This window comes from Cyclopterus lumpus, chromosome 8 (genome assembly GCF_009769545.1).
Source record: "Cyclopterus lumpus isolate fCycLum1 chromosome 8, fCycLum1.pri, whole genome shotgun sequence".
Classification (NCBI taxonomy): domain Eukaryota; kingdom Metazoa; phylum Chordata; class Actinopteri; order Perciformes; family Cyclopteridae; genus Cyclopterus; species Cyclopterus lumpus.
Window position 1 is genome coordinate 18,433,411 of NC_046973.1, and position 16,909 is coordinate 18,450,319.

The 16,909-nt window shown below is 44.2% G+C and overlaps 3 protein-coding genes across 7 annotated transcripts in view; 2 read left to right on the top strand and 1 right to left on the bottom strand.

The window, feature by feature from the left end:
- The window catches only part of dnm2a (dynamin 2a), a 28,082-nt gene extending 27,376 nt beyond the window's left edge, over positions 1–706 (bottom strand). For 3 of the 5 annotated variants that reach the window (XM_034539556.1, XM_034539555.1, XM_034539554.1), the window contains exon 1: positions 190–705. In XM_034539556.1, the coding sequence (XP_034395447.1) occupies positions 190–350 (161 nt within the window). In that variant the 5' untranslated portion in view covers positions 351–705. Of the gene's footprint in view, positions 1–189 lie in introns of all 5 variants that reach the window. The other 2 variants (XM_034539558.1, XM_034539557.1) reach the window with 1 other exon arrangement.
- A 144-nt stretch (positions 707–850) lies between these two features.
- qtrt1 (queuine tRNA-ribosyltransferase 1) lies at positions 851–4,958 on the top strand. Its single transcript, XM_034539559.1, has 9 exons — positions 851–1,188; positions 1,292–1,360; positions 1,447–1,585; positions 1,702–1,896; positions 2,368–2,506; positions 2,615–2,690; positions 2,806–2,915; positions 3,339–3,423; positions 4,127–4,958. The coding sequence occupies exons 1-9, from the start codon at positions 910–912 to the stop codon at positions 4,277–4,279; spliced, it is 1,245 nt and encodes a 414-aa protein (XP_034395450.1). The 5' UTR covers positions 851–909; the 3' UTR covers positions 4,280–4,958.
- A 1,501-nt stretch (positions 4,959–6,459) lies between these two features.
- The window catches only part of LOC117734808 (potassium channel subfamily T member 2), a 30,211-nt gene continuing 19,761 nt past the window's right edge, over positions 6,460–16,909 (top strand). Inside the window, exons 1-2 of the mRNA XM_034539076.1 lie at positions 6,460–6,548; positions 16,110–16,189. Coding sequence (XP_034394967.1) covers positions 6,460–6,548; positions 16,110–16,189 — 169 coding nt within the window. The remainder of the gene's footprint in view (positions 6,549–16,109; positions 16,190–16,909) is intronic.

Here is a 16,909-nt window from a genome sequence, read left to right on the forward strand (position 1 = left end):
TTTGTGTGCGTGCGTGCGTCAAGTTGTGTTAAACCTGTAGCCACTTTGCACTTTCACGGCAGTTTTACGTCAATATGCACGTCTAGTTCTGCGAGACCACGCTTATAAACACTGTAAATAAAGCATTACTTGATGTGGTTAATTAATTTCCATATTCAAACCACACACACGCGCGCGCGCGCGACCTACCTGCCAACAAAATTCTCCAAGACGGAGCTCTTTCCGGCGCTCTGTCCACCAACCACGGCGATCTGAGGAAGGTCCAAATTACAACTCTGGCCAATGGAGCTGAACGCGTCTTGAAGCTTGTTGATGAGGGGAATCAGGTCTTCCATGCCCCGGTTCCCCATGGCTTCGTTGGCTCGGAGAGCTCCCTTTCTGCACAACACAAACCCAGAGTCCAACGCCAGCCGCGCCGACTAGCTCGGTAACGTTAGCTTAGCAGGAAGGAGCTCTCGGGTTACTCTGAAGTGAAACGGCGGAGTTCCTCCGCTTCAAACAGCTCGGGCTTTTATTCTCTGCTTTGGGCACTTGAGCGGTTGCAATGCAATTCACGCGAATATCATTCCGTGCTCCTTTTTTTTTTAATAAAAGCTCATTAACTGGATACCCGGTCAGTCGAAACGGACGGAAAAAAACTCGCAAAACAAAACTTCCTCTCCACCAAACACCATCCGGTCACAGGAGGCGACATCCGATCAAAAAAACGGGGCGAGCGTAGACCCGCCTCTTGTCTGTCAAAACCGAGTCGCCCATTGGCTCATTTTCGCTGTCCTTCCATCGCGAGAGCATTCCGATTGGACACCCCGAAAGGCGTTCTTTTTTTTTTTTTTTTCTTCGCCCCTCGACCGATTGGTCAACGCGATTGTCAGTCGAAGCCGCTCGACGTCACGTGTCCACTGCAACAACATGGCCGCCGCCACGGAGTGCGGAGCCGACGCGAGTGCTCCAGGGAACGACATGTCTCTGAGGAAAGCGCTGTCTCCCCTCGCGCTGCGCGTCGTCGCCGAATGCCCAGTGACGAAAGCGAGAGCGTGTGACCTGACGCTGCCGCACTGTGCCGTCAGCACCCCGGTGTTCATGCCGGTGGGTACCCAGGGGACCCTGAAAGGAATCACCGTGGATCAGCTGGAGGGTCTTGGCTGTCAGATTTGTCTTGGAAACACGTACCACCTGGGCATGAGACCGGTATGCCACGCTACAACAGCACCTCTCCTGGCTGCATGAATTCACGACTGCTTTTCTTTATCCAAATATGTTGTTTTTCTTATTTCAACTCCACTGCCTGCAGGGGCCCGATTTGATCGAGAAAGCCAATGGTTTACATGGGTTCATGAACTGGAAGAGGAATCTCTTAACTGTGAGTGTAGCTTTCCTAAATCAACCAGTCACAAGGGTTTGGTTGATGAGCTCCGTGTTGACATCTTGTGCTTCCTCTGCTTCCAGGACAGCGGGGGCTTTCAGATGGTGTCTCTAGTGGAGCTCTCAGAGGTCACGGAGGAAGGCGTGAAGTTCAAGTCCCCCTACGATGGCAAAGAGATCCTCTTAAGTCCTGAGAAGTCCATCAGCATACAGAACAGTCTGGGTATGATGAAAATAATTCAAATCTGTATTAAATAACAAAGTATTGGACCCTCCTCTGTTTCCCAGTAGCTAAAAGACAGTCTCTCTCTCTCTCTCTCTCTCTCTCTTTTCTTTCAGGGTCGGACATCATGATGCAGCTGGACGACGTAGTCAGCAGTACCGTGTCAGGACCTCGGGTGGAGGAGGCCATGCATCGATCCATCCGCTGGCTGGACCGCTGCATTGCAGCCAATAAAAACTCAGACAAACAGAACCTTTTTGCCATCATCCAGGGAGGGCTGAATGCAGAGCTGCGCAAGGTCTGTCTAGATGGTAAGAATACATCCCATTTCGACTCTTGATCACCTTCCTCTGTCCCCCGCATACCTGGTATTGATTGAGTATGCTGAAAGATCGGAGCCAAAGAACATGTTTTAATGCCTTTAAAAAATCCAATTATTCAAAATTATTGGGAAAGTGGCCATGCCAAATAGAAAGTTCACGATATTTTATTCCCATATATGTTAATCAGCCTTTACGTCTCAATTCGACGAGGCAGTATGTGTGAATCAAACAGATGGCAGGCGGCTTTCGCGGTAATGGTTCAAAGTGTCATCAAGATATTTACTGTCAAATATTTTAACGTGCATAAATATTGTGCGACGATATTTGGACAGCAGTTGTCATTTTGGCAAAGAAAACAGAAATGCACGTTCAACGCTTGCATGTCGGGTCTAGTTATGAACTCTCCACAGTTTGACTCCGTAACTTGTGCTTTAGTCATTTTATCGCTTTTCCTTGCAGAGATGACTCAACGCGACGTTCCCGGTTTTGCCATCGGCGGCCTGAGTGGCGGAGAGGAGAAGAATGACTTCTGGCGCATGGTCACCCTGAGCACCGACCACCTGCCACGAGAAAAGCCTCGATACCTCATGGGCGTAGGGTAGGTTTGCCTAGTAAATGAATCATTTCATATTTATTCAGCACCCTGTGGTGGTGTTTATGGGTTTTATGAATCGACAGTGTGTGTATAATCAACCGCGATCTGCAGGTACGCTGTGGATTTGGTGGTGTGTGTTGCTCTGGGGTGCGACATGTTCGACTGCGTGTTCCCCACCCGAACAGCAGTAAGCAATCTTCACCTCACACACTGATAATCCCAGATACATTTTCATTGAGCACTTTTTTTTTTTTTTTCTTCATTCCACATCAAAAACTGACGTTGTGTTTTTTTCTTCGCAGAGGTTTGGCTCTGCCTTGGTTCCTTGGGGATCTCTCCAGGTAAAACAGAAGCAGTATGCCAAGGACTTCCAGCCCATAGACCCAGAATGTCAGTGTCATACCTGCAAGAAGTAAGTCAAGAACAAACCAATCCTAAATCCTTTTGGTTTCGGCTCGCATGATATGTCTTGTCGTTTTGCTCAAAAGACACTTACTTCTCTTTGCTGTAAAAGAGGGATGTGTTGGCGAGACAATACTACCTTAATACGTGCATTTGAGATATATATATATATATATATATATATATATATATATATATATATATATATATATATATAAAAATAAAAAAGAATAAAATGAAATGTTCATTACCTTTTTAATATCAGAATGGCAATGTCAGTCACAATAGTATCTATCAGCTCTAAATAAGACCCCACAATACTTTGATCTCGTATTTTTTAGGCAAATGTTTTCAGCGCTTCATTGTTGAGGCATTTTGTGCCTGCATGTATTTTAAATAATGATATAAATAATAAGCCTGTCTTCTGTTTCAGACATAGTCGGGCTTACCTCCACGCTCTGTTTAAGAGTGACACGGCAGCCATGCATCACATCACCGTGCACAACATCGCCTACCAGGTCAGTGTTGGAAACGACTCGTACATCATAACTCGAGATGAAATCGTGATTAAAGAACAACAACATTGCACCGCTTAACAACATATATTCTCTTAAGGAAGATATACCTGCATACTGTATCAAGTATGTTTCATCAGTTTGTGCACGTCCTGCCTTAAACTGCACGGAGCGATACCAACCAGAGCCCACGACGTCTACATCGTGTGTTTCAAGTCTTAATCGCTCTGACAGAATGCTGAGGAGAGAGAGGTTGAACTTTCTGAATGCATGCAACATGATTTGGATGATGTCATCGCCTCGACCCCCCCCGGTCATTTCATCCTTCAGTCGTCTCCGTACCTCCCAAAGTGGCACAAACTTGTTTTGCTGCTCTGGCATTATCAAAACCATAAAGACTCTCCCTTTGCGACAGACATGTCCCAAAGCATAATGTTCATATTTGGAGAGCATAATGGATAATGTTTGATTATGCAACATATTCATCTCTTGATTTCTATGTTTGTTTGTTTTTTCATTTTTAAAGCCAGTTTTTTTTAAGTTGACTCTATCTCTCCATGTCTCAAATGCTGCCGGGGTAAATGGGAGCATGTAAATGTGCTTTACGCCGCAGACCCGTGCACGCTAAAGTTGAGACGATTTCCCACTGGCGGTCAATAATCGCATTGTTTTTCTTTGTGAATCATCAAACGTTTTCTCTTCGCAGCTCTCCTTGATGCGCTCTGTGAGACGGAGCATTGTGGAAGGCTGCTTCCCCGAGTTTATACGGACGTTCATGAAGCGACTGTTTCCCTCCCGTGACCTGTACCCCGGCTGGGCTGTGGACGCGCTGGCCTCCGTCAACGTGACATTGGAATAGAACCGTCGGAGGGGGGAGGGGGAGGGGGAGGGGAGATGTCAAACAGTGACTGAAAGATTTTATATCTTTTTAATGACTTTTTTATAGGTGATTGTTTTTTTTTACCCTTTGTTTATATTGTTATATAAATTGCCAGTTGTGTTGGCGATGCTGAAAATGTCTTTTGATCTCAAGGGAGAAAGCCTGATTGTCTTTTTTTTTTCCTTTACTCAGGCGCTGCAAATTGTCTTCAGTACACATTAGGATGATGTGAGACTAAATGAGGTTTAAATGAGGTTTGAAACACATGAACTATCTCCTCCTGATATGCTCAGACACTTTTGTCTGTTACCATGGTTACAGAGCTAGGCCCACCCACTTGAAATGAAATGTTTTGCCTTTCCGTCAACCTGGTATTGCGTTTTTTGCCAAAGGCACGAGATGAATAAATGTACTTGTATTCTGGTGTTGTTAAACCGACATCCTCACAGACCAGTAGTTGTCAGCTACAGATACATGAATGTAGCTCACTACAGTCGTGTGCTTGTGTCAGGATCACCACTAGAGGGCCAAACGGACAAAAACACGAGCAAAGGGGCCGTAAAACTGAATGAAATGCTATGTAATGTAATGTTCCTAAAAGAGGTCAAAGCTGTTCAGCTGTCTCTTAAGTAAAACAACATAAGACAATTATTCACAACCTTAAGTCGGCATCCATTTAAGTATTTCAACTCATTTTTTCCCCATTGTTATTCTGCATTTTGTCATCGTTGAATGGACAATGAGCCGTTTTGACCCTCTGAGAGAAGGTTTTGTTTGGAGCTCAGAGAGGCGCTGCGACGGGTGATTAATATTTATCATTGGATGTTGATTTGAATAACACCTGTTGTCTGTAGCTTTGAGTCAACAGTCCTCTTAAGCACCACATTTGAATTGCATTAGGGCTTCTGTTATGACCAGAGGCTCTGTGAGATTAAACCTGTGACACGTAATGAGTGTCAGGCAATCTGATATCCAGCGCAGCACTGTGATCAAGAATAAGAAGTCTAGTTCTCAAGTGTGTGTTAATTAGTTACAATGAGAGATGACTGAAATGGGAATTTTATGTTAGAGCCCTCAGGAACTTTTGTACATAAGTTTGTTTTAAAATATATTGCCGGTTACCTTTCATGAGAAGGGGCGTTTTCGGAGAGAGACAGAATATCGATTTAACTGTATTTAATGTGTTATCTTTCATAGCATATAGCAACAACCTTTCGATGACTAAATACATTGTCTGTGTCCTCGTGTATAACCTACTTCGGCAAGACGCGTGACTCCATAAACTGATATTATTAAATATAGTCTAGAGATAATAATACAAAATTGATCTGCGTGCGGAAATAATTCATATGCGTGATCGTCGATACGCGCAGGTCTGCACAGAAGTATGCGGGCATCCCGTGAATATGTGTGACAGTTTATCATTCAGGATTGCACAGTCGCTATTGTGACTTAACGCCGATGTTGTCAGAGGACGCTCATTGTACGATTGTATAGATTTATTTCGTGAGTAATTTTTTTTTTTTTTGCTGCTATCGTGCCATACCTGAAATTAAAAAGTCGTCGCAACAGAACAGGAGTCCCCGGCGGCTGGTTTTACACATTTGCTGCCAGTGCGTCCATGCGGCGCTCAGGTAAGGGAGGCTGCTGGTGTTGAGAGACAACCAGTTGCTCTCCAGCTGTCACTGTGAAAGTGGAGCCTCCCCACACACACACACACACCCCTTCCCCCCCCCCCCCCCCCCCCCCCCCCCTCCCCCCCCCCCCCCCCCCCCCCCCCCCCCTTCCCCCCCCCCCCCCCCCCCCCCCCCCCCCCCCCCCCCCCCCCCCCCCCCCCCCCCCCCCCCCTCCCGACGCACCGACGGATGAACATCCTCGACCTGTTGCCTCGGTGGCAAGAAAAGTAGAGCTGCGTAGCGACGGGTGCCAACAAAAACAACAAAGAAGTAGTTTTTTTTTCTGTTTATGAGGGAGGTCGAAAAAAACCAAACCGATGCCATGAGGTGTATCAATGAATTCGTTATTAATGCACATTTTGAATAGCAGAAGGAAGAGGAACGGAGTTGGTTTCTTGGGGGGGGGGGGGGTCCACCTCTGTGTGGAGGTGCGGTTTGCGGTGATTTCTGTCTCTATCTCTCTGGGCTCTGAGGAGGAGGACCATGGTCGAACTGGAAAAGGAGGTGCTCCCGCTGCCCCCTCGGTACCGGTTCCGAGACCTGTTGCTCGGGGACTGGCAGACCGACGACAGGTAAGGATGCTTGCATCGTTTACGCACGGCGCACTGAATCCCGTTGCGCACCCGTGCGCCATAAGAGCATCATACAACCTCGTCTATAAAGTGTGTCTCTGTGATCTCGTTGATTCAGGTGGATGCATGTGTTGGGAGTTTACTAGCAGCTGTGCAGCGGTTGTTTTGGGGTGCAACAGGTCTACTCGTTCCCCTGTGTGCGCGGAGACGACTGTTGCTAATGCTGCTAATTCTATACATCCCACCAAAAGAAAAATGCACTCATCTCAAAAGAAAAAAATACTCTCAGGAGAATGAGAGACTGATTCAATCGGGAATATGTATTTATTAATTTCACGTCATGCAGTTGGCACAAATATGCAGTGTGTATTTGAAAACATAAAAACACGCTTTGATGGCATCCACCAGGGAATGAAGAACGAGCAGGGCATGTTACCCTATATGTTACCTCATATTTATGTTCTCCTGTTATACTTCCTGGAATTTGCAGAGAAGCATCACCTGTGGATTTGAAGTGCCCTTAGTTATTAACCATTTGATTGTCCTTTTGCAGGGCAGAAGATTTGAAATATGCTTTTTGAATATATGCATTGCTAAATTTGGGTGATTTCATTATGCTGTCTAATGAAAACCCGTAAACCTCTTGTTGCTAGGTGGAAATGGGGACCAAAACATTTGCTTGTGGGCTTGAGTGGGTGTTTCAAATCAGATAATTGGGACAACTTGCTCTTGAAAGCATGGAGGTGTTCAATCCGGCATGCTTGCTAACTGTTAATAATGAATATATTATATATATTATTGAAACTATAGCATTGTCCATTTTTTTGGGTGATCAATCATACCATTACACAGTGTATCTGTATCCCTGACTTCTGAAAAGTCATATTATGCACAGCTGTAGCCGAAACTGATATTCTGTAATTTGTCAGTTTTTGCCCAAGCACACATTTCTCTGAACCAGAGTGCAGCGTGACCTTAGAGGTTCAGTGAAAGAGGGGGAGGGGGGGGGTTCCTGCTTGTTACACAAAATGACTTATTATTGTCATGGCTCCTCATCCATAAAAGAGGCGACAAAAAAGATGGAGTTGACAGCAACGTGGATAATTACAGAAAGAAAATGTCGAGTGACAGTGCGGTTGTGATTGATCTGGCCGCTTGCGTGGGTTGTAATGACCTTTAAACGCATGAGGAGTGTGTGCAGGGAAAACATGGTGTTGATCCCTTTAAGGGCTCTACAAGGCACTGGGGTTTAAATTAAAGGTGTGTGGGCTGTGTATGTTGCAGAACTATTGTCAAGTGCACCGTTTCATATAGTAGTTAAATCCTAATTATGAACCTTTGTATCGACATTTAGTCATTTCTTGTGTGTGTGTGCGTGTCTCTGAGGAGCCACTTTATTTAAACGCCACTTGTGAGCGAACAAAGGAGTGATTGACAGAGGATCGAGATGCTGATCCCACTGCCCAGGGAGTATTTATTAGCTGCTATAAACTCGTCTGATTAGAAGGAAAGACAGAGTTGTCATCAGGGCTGAACCACACCGTGTGTCTGCTGTGGTATTAATCCAGGAGTGGCTTTAAGCGACCAGGCGGTCCCAATGGGCGCCGGTGCACAGAGAGCTCCATACAGTATCAACGCATTCCCGGCACAGACGCTCACACACATCAAAAGGTCAACATACGTGTAACTCATCTCCTTGACACGTATGGTTGCACTCCGCTCTGGGGAAACATTTCTGAGCCTCATAATCCCTATTCTGTCATCCTCTGTGGGGCCTCTGTCATCCTCTCCTCTCAGCTGGGTGTGGGTCCATGAGTCTTCCCTTTTTAACACCCCCCCCCGGCATCGTAGTTTTAATTGATATCTCCAATACCATACCATTTCCCCTTCATGAGAGCTCTCCTGTAACATTTAGTTGAAGCCATCTGAGGTGCGGCAGTTTTTTCAGCGCAGACTTTATGAGATAGGAATTGATTTAAGAATTTAATTCACACACTGGGATCTTCTGTCCCCTGAATCTTACTGACTGTTATTACCGAAACGTCTTTTTTTCTACCTCTGGCCGTGGTTCTTTATTATTTATTGTTGTGAGAGAGCGGGGGTATGTATCCCCCCCTGGCCTTCAAGTGTATATTCATGAATATTGTACACTTTAGTTTGAACTGCAAACATGTTAGACTTAGTCTTTGACAACCCAGCATTGTCGCCATGTCAACTGTGTTAATAAACATTAATGAAAATTGGCTCAGAAACAAGCCTTCTCTCCGAGACATCGTTTTAATCGGGCTCCGCTCTAAGTTTTGCTCACAACTGCCAGTTATCCTCTTTTGTGTATAGTTCCCGATCCATAACCATAAACCCTTAAACAAGGTTGTGTCTGATAAAGTGAATGTGTCAAGATCAAAGAAGTGGGAACATTTTAGTGAAGCCGTTCTTACTCCGACACAGTTTCTGGCAGTGAGTCAGAGGCTTCTGATTTGAGGAAATGCCAGATGACTAAATAATTAAATCCAGATCTTTTGCAAGCTGATAATTACGATTTTGCCAGTCAGTTTTTTGCCTAAAATGAATATGTATATATATATTTATATAACTGCCAATTATCTTCTTTTGTGTAGTTCCCAATCCATAACCAATCCATAACCATAACCAATATATATGTATATATGTACTATAAACACACAGGGGACTGTCAGCACAGCTTGTATGCATGATGATTTGAAAGTGAAATGAAATACAGTACACCATCGCTCTACAACAGAAAGCCTCAGCAGGAGCTTTCCTATTATATATATATATATATATATATATATATATATATATATATATATATATATATATATTAGATTTCCTCCAGGATTATCATACAGATGACACAGCCTTTTGTCATTAAAACTATGTCTTATTGGCTGTCTCCTCTCGCTAAATCTATCTCATTCTCTCCGCCACCCTTAATCCCTAAACTACTCACTCCTTAATTCTTCCAGGCAACTTTTAATCTTTTAAAGCCAATGCAAAGCATGATTCATCAAAACTGTCAATACCCATAACAGTGTTAGTATGCTTCGACTATATGCTTTGGACGCTGTTGTCCTTTCAGAGCGCTTCTACGGTTCAGTCACAGTCAAGTCTGTCGAGGGTTTGGGAATCATAAATGTATTATGCATCATGTCTGCAGGGCTGGCATAAAAGGAGGTTATTAACAATGCTAATGATGGCAAGTATGATGAGTAAACGTCAAAAGTGACGTTAACGTAAAAACACCCAGTTGCTAATGGAAATCCTTTGGAAGGCTCTGTATAGTCGATTGGAAGCTGAGGGGCCCAGAGTGAAGATGGCTAATAAAACAAAATCTGAGGCCTGACGAATGTTAGTCGGAAACAGCCTAATTATACTGGCAGAAAGGTTGCCACTGGGCCTGACCGTTAAAGATCGGTCCGACTTGGGAACAAATGAGAGGGCACGGCGGGAGCGTGGAGGGCACATGTACAGTCTGAGCGTGATCTGTCTGCAAAGAACAGCGCACATGATGCCTGGCGAACTAGAGCCGCCGCTCTCTGAGGGAGAGAGCTGTGCACAGTACAGAGAAGATAAGAGGTTACCCAGAGGCAGGACGACAGACACTTTGGCTCGGTCGAACACTCGGTTAATTCACCATTTTATTCTTTGTACCCCAGCAGCCTCTGCATCCTGTGGCTATAGATCGTTTAAGAGATATATATATATATGCAGTACGGAAACATATTGTGTATATGTTCGGCTTTATTATTTCTCATTGCTATCACTGATTGGCAGGATGCAGAGAGAGTGCAGGGCGTGTGCCTGGTGGTCATCCGTGGTTCTTTTATTTTGAGAGCTCTTTCTGCCACCCCGGGGATTTAATAAGCTAGATATTGACTTCCCTAAACAGCCTTTCGGTTAGACGAGCACTGTCGACACTTAGGAGCCTTCCTGCTGTGGATAGGAGCCATGGGGCTGGCTAGCATGAGTCAGAGCACTTCTGGGCTCTATTGGTGTTCAATATTGCTGGAATGCCTCGTGGCATCAGAGCGGGGGGGGGGGGTGGTGGTGGTGGGGGGGGGGGGGGGGGTGGGGGGGCAGGGGAGCTGCTGTGCCATGCTGTTGTGGGGCATCACAAACGCAGTTGTCTACTGATCACAGCTCTCCTATTCCCAAACTGTGTTAGCTCAATACGCCACAGGACCTTGGAATCCAATCAGCCCCAGAGACGTGCAATAGAGAGGATTCCTCTCGTGTGTCTCGTGCGTGTCATCGGCAAAGTGTTTGTTCGAAGACAACTTTGAAAACGGATTGATGTCTCACGGTGATTTGATCAACTGTTAAACGTCGGCGCGCACGTCCGAGGCTAATGCGATGCGAAGGGATAGAATGTCACGGGATGGCCTACAATGGAGCGGTGCGTCACTTTGAGGCCATATTGTGTTTCACGAGAGGGATGATTTCTGCTTATTTCAGTGAGCAAATAATGGGCCCGAGTCGGGCCTTACTGTGAATTCAACACTGAAGTAGCTCTTGTGTTCTGTGCATCCTTCAGGTCAACGAAGGAATAAATAACTAGCATATAGTGAATGTTCATATCAGGATGAGGCATGGTTTATGTCAGTGGGCAGGGGGAGGGATGGCTGGAGCACTCACACATCATCCCACTGATGATGTGTGGAGAGTTTGAATGGGCTCTGAGTCAAAGCTACAGGGCACGCTTACTTACCGTCAATACACTGTGGGATATATTACACGTTTATTGTGAATGATGGCTGTTGTTTGCTCTGGCTTGTGGGGTAGAGAGGAGTGTTGGAGCCCAGAGACATGTACGACCATTAAAGAGACAAATCAGTCAAAGCATAGACAGGTGGATTTGCTCCCTTTTTAGTTATAGAAAATAGACGGAGACGGAGAGAAAGGGACTCTTTAAGTTATTATGAAAGCCTCTGCTTGTTTCATTGGAGTGTTAAAAATGAACGATGTGGCGGCAATGAGTGCGATTTAAAGAAATCCGTTCAGTCGGCGTGAGCTTGTGTGTTGTCAGTGTTCAAAAATGTACCTTTTACCACAAGAAAAAAAAACATAATCCTTTTTTTTTTTTCATGCGGGGGATGTGAACTGTGTGTGTGTGTGTGTGTGTGTGTGTGTGTGACGGTTGTGTATCTGGGTCACGGACAAGCTGCCCTGTCAACCACTGGTTGGATGAAGCAGAGTACACCTCGCCTCTCTTAAGCTGTTGTGTCGTGGCGGTGCGCGACATGTTTGCCTCACGTCGCCCCCCTTTGCATCTCTCCTGACCTCCTTTGGAGTCTGTGTCCATTAATATGTATATTATTTTGTGCCTTTAATCTACTTTTTACACACTTTTGCTCTTTCAGGTGTGTTTTTTTCCCCCTATTAGCCCATTTATCTTAAGCGAGACGCTGAAAGTTGAAGCTTTTCTTTTTGCTCTAGAAGCCTCAACAGTGCATACGGCAGCGATAGTGTCACCGGGAGGAGGAACCGGAGAGCGGTCACTGCTCTTCGATAACAATTACATTGTCATGAGCTGTCGTACGAGGGCCGTGGACGATGGTGGCTGTGAGCGACACATTGGGGCAAGCTCATGTGCACTAACACGCACTAAAAGGCCTGAGCAGCCAGCGTGGCTTTGTAAACAAAGCACACACACACAAACACACACACACACACACACACACACACACCGCTATATCTTTACATAGAAAGTAGTTGTTTGCTGCTCTAATATTGGTAGGAATATCATATAAAGGCCCTTTTAGCAATACAGAAATAAGTACGTTTGAGTAAAGAAATAAACTCAAATCTGGTTTATGGCCATCATGATTTCTCTATACAAGTTTCTTCCAATCAACGGAACAACTTATTTAAAAAAAATATAATTTCCGTTTATAGGTTAAAAACATTTGTATTCATCTTTTCTGATTTATACATATTATGAATGTTTTTGATCAGTCTAATAGTGGATTGTTGGATTGGATATCGGTGACAATAGGTCAATCTGTTATTGGATGTCATTGTTTTAATACATACAATAATTTGTATCTTATTTGTTACATTTTGTATTACACATTTAAGAAAGGGATGTTTAAGTCAGGCCTGATGTTGCCTTCCACATAAATGAATAATCACTTCCACACAGTGAGGCTTACAGCTTATTAATTATACGCTGGTATCAGATCAGTAGTCGGTATCGGCTGATTTTTCTTTACAAAGAAATATGATATTTAAATTTTCGCTTGCTTACCATTAATTCATTCACCGTTAGTTTTTCACTCGGCTTCCTTATTTCTTGCTTGTGTTTTTTCTACTTCGCCGCTATGAATACTTATTTCTGAGTTGTGTGTGGAGGTTACGATGAGCCAATGCCGTGCATGCATATTTAGGTTTCTTTAGTCTCTCCAACTGTGTCATTAGATGGCCAGTGCTGTGTCATTATGGAGCAGAGGCATGGGTGGAAGCAGCAGGAGAACAAGGATCAGCTCTCTCTCCCTCTCAAAGATCCTCCTCCGCATGTCTTTCTGTCCATCTGTCTGTGTGTGTGTGTGTCTCTCTCTCTCTCTCTGTGTGTGTGTGTGTGTGTGTGTGTCTCTCTCTCTCTCTCTCTCTCTCTCTGTGTGTGTGTGTGTGTGTGTGTGTGTCTCTCTCTCTCTCTCTCTCTCTCTCTCTCTCTCTGTGTGTGCGTGTGTGTGTGTCTCTCTCTCTCTCTCTGTGTATGTGCGTGTGTGTGTGTCTCTCTCTCTCTCTCTCTCTCTCTCTCTCTCTGTGTGTGTGTGTGTGTGCGTGTGTGTGTGTCTCTCTCTCTCTCTCTCTCTCTCTGTGTGTGTGTGTATGTGTGTGTGTCTTTCACACTTCGACTCTGCGCATGCAAAATGCAGAAATACAAATTCTCTCCCTCGGATCATATTTTAAATGTTATGCCCCTTTTGTCACATCATGCTGTTAAAGCATGCTGTTCTCAAAAAAAAATGAAGTAAACCCATGAGATAATCTTATAGCTGCTTGACTTGGAATAATTAGTTTGATAAACCGCGGAGCAGAGAGAAAAGAGAGGAGGACCTCTTTGGGGGTTATTCTCTCACGATACACTGACATGTTTGTTCTTTATTGCATCAACGTATGTTTTTTCTTCTTCTTTCCAACAGCATCCCAAAGCAGTTTTTCTCAACGCTGATCTAATCTTTTATTTTTCCTGCGCTTTCTAAAAAGGGCCTTGGGGGGGGGGGGGGGGGGGCTATGTGGCTGTTGCCCCGAGGTGCCATCGTGACGTGCTTGTGTGTCTTTTGTTTTTTGAAATATTTATCTTCAATCCTTTTTAATGTGTTTTTCTCCCCCCCCCAATCCTCCCCTTAGATTAAAGATCCCGACTCTCAATCCATCCCACAGCTCAAACTCTTTATTAGACGATATTTCTACTTTTTCATCCTCTGTTGTGCACACACAAGTGGAACGAGAAACACGTCAAGGGCAACATTACCTCTGAAATCATCCAGTTCTCCTGGGTAGTTGTCCTGGCAAGAAACTGGCAATAATAACCTAGAGATTTGGCAAAGAATAGAAAAACAGTGTCATGGCCGGGCGTGGAAGCGCAGTGTCTGATGGATTTGCTTGAGGTGAGCAATGATGACACAGGACTCAATGCACATTTCTAATCATAATGCCATCATTATGAATGTGTGCTAGAACACTGGATGACTTTGTTGTTGATAAATAGTAACTAAATCGTCGTGATTACATCATCGTTGGGATGAACCTAGTTTTATGGGATTATTTTAATAGTGTATATGTACGCGATGAAAACAGGATTTGCGTGTGTCGTATAGTTAAATGCGTTTTCAATGGCTTTGCATTGGATTTAAATACGTTTCCACCAATAGGTTCAGTCTTGAATTTCCACACGCATTGTTTTTCTCATCTGAGGAAGAAAAAAAAACAATAAGCGTGCCTCGAAGTTTTAGCCGCTTTTTAAAAAAATATTTCATGTTACTTGTTATTCTTAGTCTTGTATACATCAACTGTTTATAATCCCTCAAGTTATTATTATGATTTATACAAATGCTCTATGATGAGTTACACTTATTCAACAAAAAAGACATAATGCCATTGCATGTGTTGTGTTCTATACATTGATGAGAAATATTATTGAATCTACCAACTGGTGATAATGGGTCCTTCTGCTCATTGCCACCCTGGTAGTGACTGTTTGATTTCTGTGTGCATGAAAGAACTCCTGCACGTCATATGATTGATTAGCTCCCCCCCCCCCCCCCCCCCCACACACACACACACACACGCAGAGTGGCCCATCTATAGAGCAATTCAAAGTAATGTTCTAATTTCTAACCAAAGGTTCAATTCCACCCCCCCTGAGGAGCTGTGCGTGTCTGCATGTTCTTCTGCTGTTTTCCATCATGGGTTCAGAAGCCTTATTGTCAGCAGTCTGCTCGGAGCGAGCGGAGCCGTCAACAAGTTGGGGCGGGCTATCGGCTCAGATGGCTGAACACACTTCACAAGTATGTGTTTGCTCACATCTGTTCATGTGAGAGGGATGGGGGGGGGGGGGGGGGGGGAAGACAACGAATCCCACGTTGCCATAGAAACAAAGAGGAAAGTCCCCCCCCCCCCCCCCCCACCCATACCAACCCACCAACCCACCAGCAGACGCTGCTGTGTGGCTCTGACCATGTGGGGTACTGGCGTAGCGTCACTCTGGATCCCTGGGAAGACAGCCCTGCTCCCTCCTCCCACCTCTTCCTCTTCCTGCTGACTGAATAGATTGCAGTTGTTCCGCCTCTCTTTCATCTGTCTCGTGCGTCGTGAGGAGACCACCGGCGAGCCGGGTCTTTTTCATCCTCGACCTGAGTCATCCACTCTTCCCACCATAGGATGAAAGAAGAGCGACTGAGACTTTTCCCCTGAGGTGGTCAGACAGGAAATACAGTCACCGCCAGTCTGTCTGGTTATGTGCCTCTAATTTTAATCATATCTCTCTATGGGCATCCATGTCAGAAAGTATAATAATCCTAATGACCCCTTTGCAGATGTGTATTTTAGGCCTGTTTGTGTACAGTAGATGATCACGTTGGCCGTGTGTGTGTGTGTGTGTGTGTGTCCCTCTAACAGCAGGATACCCAAATTGAAAGGGAGAAAGAACAGTAATTATGGCAGAAACATCAGAGGGAAGTAATTTGTTGCTCTATATTTAATCAGCGGAGATAACGAGACTGACTGCAGCTGCCTGGGCCTATGGGCAGGTGGACAAGCAGGATCACTATTTCCACCAAAACCCATCAGTTGTAATGCGGCTAGCCGCTGTGTCTTATTTTCCTTCCTTTTCAGGGTTCAAATAAGTGATTATCACCTTTCTGTCTCCAATTGGCTGCATTGTACTCAATCATCTTCACCTTTTTTTTTTTATTCTATTCAATTTGTGTGTCCATTTGTTCCTTGACCTAACTGCATAAAAGAAGTAATTTTGTGTTTCTTTTCTTGCACCCTCCCCGTCTTTGTCTTTGCCCACCTCTAAATCTCTCTCCTAAGGGTGCAAGTAGAGTTCTATGTGAATGAGAACACTTTCAAGGAGCGCCTCAAGCTGTTCTTCATCAAAAACCAAAGATCCAGTGAGTCAAATTTTGTTTGGGATCACACGTTCTCTGTCTGCATGGAGATTTTGCTCTTATTTTTGATTGAGGAGATATCTTTTAGTGTGTGGCGCGCTGTCGCTCTTGGTCTGCATTTCACCACTCTTTGGGTTTTTATACGTCTGTCCTCATTTATAAACATGTCATTCCTATTATATTTATTTTCTCTTGCGTGCATAAAAACATTAAACGTATATAAAACCTTAACTTGAGGTATAAAACACGTGTATATTTCTTAATCTATTGAGTTAAACGGTAATAAATATCTGTAGCTTTGGTCTGTTTTAATTAAAAGGTAAAATCGCTGCTTAAATAACATACTTTATTATTGATATAAACTCAAATCTTATACAATATTCACTTTCAGCTAAACAAGATAAAATACTCTATGCATTTGTGCTACATTAAGCCAACCTTTTTCAAGCGTGGCTGCACATGCTTTATTGAAAATGTGTGATGAATTATGTATTAATGAACAATCTGAGGCACTGGTGGTGATTATAAATGGCTTCTCGGCTGCCGATGGTTCCCCGGAGGGAGCTCTTCTGTTTGTATTGTTTATTATTATCTTTATGTGTATTAGGTAGAGCAATGAATTGTGCAGAGCTTAGTGAAGTGTCATATCCTTAAACGATGCATGAAGAATATAAAAAAAAAAAAAATCACAATTAAAATGTGTCTTTATAAATTCAGCAGCTG

Coding starts and splice junctions, on each gene's coding strand:
- qtrt1 (XM_034539559.1), top strand. CDS start 910: ATGGCCGCCGCCACGGAGTGCGGAGCCGACGCGAGTGCTCCAGGGAAC. Junction 1,361..1,446: donor GGAAGAGGAATCTCTTAACT/GTGAGTGTAGCT, acceptor CTCTGCTTCCAG/GACAGCGGGGGCTTTCAGAT. Junction 3,424..4,126: donor TGCACAACATCGCCTACCAG/GTCAGTGTTGGA, acceptor TTCTCTTCGCAG/CTCTCCTTGATGCGCTCTGT.